This window comes from Panicum hallii, chromosome 5 (assembly GCF_002211085.1).
Source record: "Panicum hallii strain FIL2 chromosome 5, PHallii_v3.1, whole genome shotgun sequence".
Classification (NCBI taxonomy): Eukaryota; Viridiplantae; Streptophyta; class Magnoliopsida; order Poales; family Poaceae; genus Panicum; species Panicum hallii.
In genome coordinates, this window is record NC_038046.1 from 11,321,509 (window position 1) to 11,326,353 (window position 4,845).

Consider the following 4,845-nt stretch of genomic DNA (forward strand, 5'->3'; position numbering starts at 1 on the left):
TACTGCAGCACTGATAGACCTGCACCTTCTGCGCATGCACACCAGGCAAGGCAGCTGCGAGCCTGCGAAGCCCCACCTATTCGACCACCCAATCATTCGGGAAGCATCTGCCCAAACCCCAACACGACACCAATAACAGACTAGCCACAGAGCGGCCTAATCATAATAATTGGAAGGTAGACAGAGACAGCAGTTCAGAATTCAGATGGACAGATGCACGCGCAGTGTTAGCCACACGCCATCTTGTTAGCAGAACAGAACAACGTGCCCCAGGCAGAGACTCAGAAGTAATCTTTTTTCACTCTTTGGACAGTTAACATAATTGGAGTGTCTGACACTGTACATAATATGAGCCACTTGAAGTTTTAGAGGTTTGGGGGTAAACAAATGATGCTTGGAGAGACAGCGTGTTACTCAATATACAGCATTCAGACAACTCGTAACACACAATTACTGGACAGAGAGATGTGGGCCAACCTACCTGGAAGCAGGCTTAATGAGCAAGCTTGAAGTAGAGTATGATAAGGATGGCCAGAACAAGAGCCGTGATGATACCCCCAATGATCCACTTGTTCCTGTCCATCCTCTTTGACATTGCTGCCAGGATCTTCTTGCTCTTGCCAATGTTATCATCAACGCCATGCAACTATCAACAGGACATCGATCTCATTAATCGACACAAATAGGGAAAGTTGTATCATCAATAAAAATGCAGATTAACATGCCAAAGGAGGGGATCGTGTTGCAAGTATTTTTAGTTAACTCAATTTTGTGTTGCAAATTGCAATTTTAGATTATGCACGGAACTCATTCATAATGCAAAAGTATATCTTTTCTCGAACACACAGTAGAGCTGCGTATCAATATATTAAGAAGAAGAAAGGGGTTTAGAAACCCCAAGAGACAACATGCAGGTTAGTGGACCTGTATCACACCCCACATTCACACTGCTACACTCACCTATTAACAAGAAAACATGACAAAAAAACTTGACTAGCTCTGATTTCATTTCAACAAGAAACAGGTGTGTTGCGTGCATTTTTACTAAAAGGGATGTCACAATTCCTCTTTACAATGAAGAAAACAAAGCAATGAAATCTTCTACTCTGATCTATAAAATAAGAAATCAAGCGTACACAGTCCTTGCAGCTTTGAGACTAAGGATCTTTCCCCTTTTAATTCAATCATCAGTCCTTTGCCATGCATATAAAAATGTAGAGATATCACAGGATTCAGAACAAATTAACAAGTGCATGCTCACCCTCACAGGATGGACTAACAGATCTACCCATGAGTTCCGAAATATAACTCCACAGTCTAAATTCCTGAAGAAGTACTAACCTGTAACATGTGCACAGAAGTACTAGACACAGTCTAAATTCCTTACGTACAATCTAATCTCTACTATTCTGTAGCAATCAAGATTATGTATCCACATGGAGCGATAAGATAGCACTACTTAGGACATGGATGAAAAAGAATTCTACTCTGGACAGTCAAAAAAATATGAATGATTAATTGTTTGGGAGACATATTCAGAGCTAGCACACCTGATAGAATATTTGATGGGCTAGACCAAAGACACAGGAGGACTGTGTGTCATTACATTATAGGGAGAAAAAAGGGTCCACAACAACACATAGATCTTGCAAACAAAAGAAGGAAAAAAAAAATAAACACACACTCAACAGCAACAGCACAGATCACTAACATTAGCATGCCACAGAATCAAAAACCAGTTGATAATTAACATTTGTTTTTCACAAGATATCCTGCACAAAGCAAAAGCCAAACTGAATTGTTATGAATAAAGCCAAGATAAAGGAAATAGGTCCAATGAACCAAACTAGTAGTGCTATTATGCATGTTTTGTTAGTAAGAATTACTGCATCTGTTCAACCTGTAAAGTCAGAAAACAACAGCCAAAATTGGTAGAACTGTTGAGACAGGACACATACAGTGGTATGAGCATGTAGTAGCGACTGTCGTTGTTGGTGAAGGTCCTGAAGAATTGACACACCAAGTTCTTCTGTCTCCAACATAGTTCTTCGGCTCTCTTTAATCCTGTCAGTGGACTGATTCAATCTTTCAGTTGTCATCATCAATCTTCCCCTCTGATCAGTAGACACCTGAGACATGCAACAATCCCCTCTGATCAGTAGACACCTCAGTATAACCTAATAGATCCAACAGGAGTGCAGAGGCAGCATTCATATTGTATAGTCACCTCTAGGAATAGCTAATGTAGGTAGTTGAATCACTTCCCTAGGTATTAACAGCATTGTAAAATCGACTAATGAATTTATACTGCTATATTTTTCTAGAACACGCAAGAAAGAATTTATACTACTTTATTACTTGAGGAACATTTCTGTGTGAATAGATATTGACAAGTAAAATGCAATTGGATAATAGCATGCCCATATGATTATGTGGTTTACTTCTGTCAGACCAAAGAAGTATGCTCTAGTGATCATAACAGAAAAAAAAATCTACATGTAAAAGCTCTTTTTTAGAAATGTAACAGTTATGTCTTATTTAGCGACCAACAGAACATTACAGATATATAGGATGTGACCAACGATTTCTTGATTGTATCGTAATTTCCACTTTTCCATTCATCCAATACCAATATGAAGAAGATGATTACAAAATTAGGAAACTTAAGGGAAGCACAGTTAGTGAAGGGGCGTATAGAGATCAACGTGCTCAGCCATCTGGATGCCAATCAGTGGTTTTGTCAAGGTACAGTATTAAGAATCAAAATCTAAAAACTTATATCAGGACTGAAAAGGTAAAACTATGTGATATATACTTCTAAGTTCCAACATGTAGCACGATATTTCCTATAAAACAAAAGCTTGTAATCATGCCAGCTGAACATGTACAGATAAGGAAACCAATAAGCCATTGATTAAATCTTGAATGTCAGATACGGATGGGAACCTATATAAACATGCTGGCAGGATCCTAACGAGGATGCTAAAGAAAGAAAAACCCTAAATGTAATGTTGTAAGTTAGCTGGATTATCAACATGCAAATCTGTTCTAACTGCAGGACCTAAGAGAGCCAGTAATTGAACTACCATTTGACAATAAGATTAAGCTGTAATCTAAAAGCATTTATGTTCCTAGTTCGCATGTCTCGTTGCTATATAATAGCGCACAACGTTGCAAGCAAACTACAGCTGAATAGCAGACTGTATAAACGAACAATGCACAAACTCATTTCCAAAACGAATTAAAGTTCAATATGTCACCATCAATCATGTATATAGCCTATACCAATACATATGGTGAAACAGCAATTCTCAATGATCATGTCAGCATCAACCAAGTCACCTGATATCAAATACTACATCCAAATTTAGAAGCATGAACGCAGATTATTATCAGCTCCTTGCTCACAGACGGCGGACCTGTGACAGCTTTGCTCTGATGCAATCTATAATAAATGCCTTGATGTGATACAGGTTAAGCACTGCAGCATAAATGTACTTAAAACACTCAAGACGCAGTCCTAAAAGGTACTAGCGTTAAGCTATTGATAGGAGTCCAGGAGCTCACCGCAAGAGTGTCAGCCATGCCAGCCTCAAGGAGCTCCTCCCGGGTAGCCTGCCTGGCGTTGGGCGCTGATATCCTCTTGAGCTCGCTCTTGACATTGTTGAGGTCAGATTTATACTCCCTCAACTTCGCAAGCAAACCAGCCTTCACGCTCGGCTGCAGGCTCCTCGCCTCCAGGTCCATCTTCCGAATCTGCCAACACATAGAACAAAAACTTAAACTACTGTGTCCCCAACCTCCCAAACCCACACAAAGGCACATAAAAGTCTTACAGCCCTTCTACACAACTCCCTCAAAATCCCAAAAGAGCACCGATTTCCACTCTTATGTTTCTACTTTTCTACCACGCCCAATTCAATTGCTCCCCCACAGCAGAACTGAAGGCGCCATAATCGTATATCTAGCCAAGGGGATCCCAGAACAGAATGCGTTGCGGCATCTATTTACCAACGATTCAGCTTCCTCCACGCCGGACTGGATCTCGGACAGCTTCTGCTTCTTCTTCTCTGCGGAGATTCCACCGAATCAGCAAAACAATCAACAAAAGCGGGGGCTCCCCAACGGAATCACGACGGGGGAATCGGATTAAACAGGGGAAGTTTGCTTACCTCCATCGAGGGCGGAGGCGGCGGTGCACTTGCGGGAGAGGGAGGCCGATGCCTCGCAGTACTGCCTCTCGTAGCCCTCGAACACCTCGCTCATGGCTGCTGCTCGCGGCTCGCCTCGATCTCCTTCCTCGACCCGCGCCCTCCAAATCCCGCGGCCAAATCACTCCGGCGACACGATCCAACAGGAGCGACTCGGCGGCGTCGGATCGAGCGGACGCCGGAGGCGAATTTGACGGGGACGGCGATCCGCGTGGCTGGGCGTGGGGAAATTGGGAGGTGGCTTCGACTTTGTTTGATCGGGTCAGGAGGATTGGGGGAGACGGATACGAGAGGGATTAGCACATTGGCGCTGTTTGTTCTAGAGACTGCGTGGTGGGCCCGTAAGGTTAGTGGTTGTCGCGGGCTTAAGCAAGCGGCCGACGGTAGTTGCGGGCTTGCGGCAGCGCGGGCCCGGCACGGCGTTTGGTCCAGGATCGCAATGGTTTTTTTTCCTTATCTCATCAGGATTCAGGATCGCAATGGTCTTTTTTTCCTTTTATACTGGCGAGAATTTTCACCTGCATCCGTGCGCTACGGTTTGCCGCCAAGAAATAAATGTCCATTTCAATCGCAATAGAAATAAATGTGCATCTCAATGGAGATTAAAACACACGAAGTAAACACTATATATTGA

At 42.7% G+C, this 4,845-nt stretch overlaps 1 protein-coding gene across 1 annotated transcript; it reads right to left on the reverse strand.

The window, feature by feature from the left end:
- Positions 1-276: 276 nt before the first annotated feature.
- On the reverse strand, positions 277-4,542 carry LOC112894052 (vesicle transport v-SNARE 13-like). The gene is made up of 5 exons (XM_025961625.1): positions 4,173-4,542; positions 4,012-4,070; positions 3,568-3,756; positions 1,959-2,129; positions 277-646 (listed from the first exon to the last, which is right to left on the reverse strand). Exons 1-5 carry the CDS (start codon positions 4,264-4,266, stop codon positions 494-496), a joined length of 666 nt encoding a protein of 221 aa, XP_025817410.1. The 5' UTR covers positions 4,267-4,542; the 3' UTR covers positions 277-493.
- Between the last annotated feature and the right edge of the window lie 303 nt (positions 4,543-4,845).

Excerpts from the sequence above, each read along its gene's own strand:
- LOC112894052 (XM_025961625.1), bottom strand. The coding sequence starts at position 4,266 with ATGAGCGAGGTGTTCGAGGGCTACGAGAGGCAGTACTGCGAGGCATCG. Across the intron at positions 2,130-3,567 it reads GCATGGCTGACACTCTTGCG|GTGTCTACTGATCAGAGGGG; the intron begins GTGAGCTCCTGG and ends TGCATGTCTCAG. Across the intron at positions 647-1,958 it reads TACTACATGCTCATACCACT|TTGCATGGCGTTGATGATAA; the intron begins GTATGTGTCCTG and ends TCCTGTTGATAG.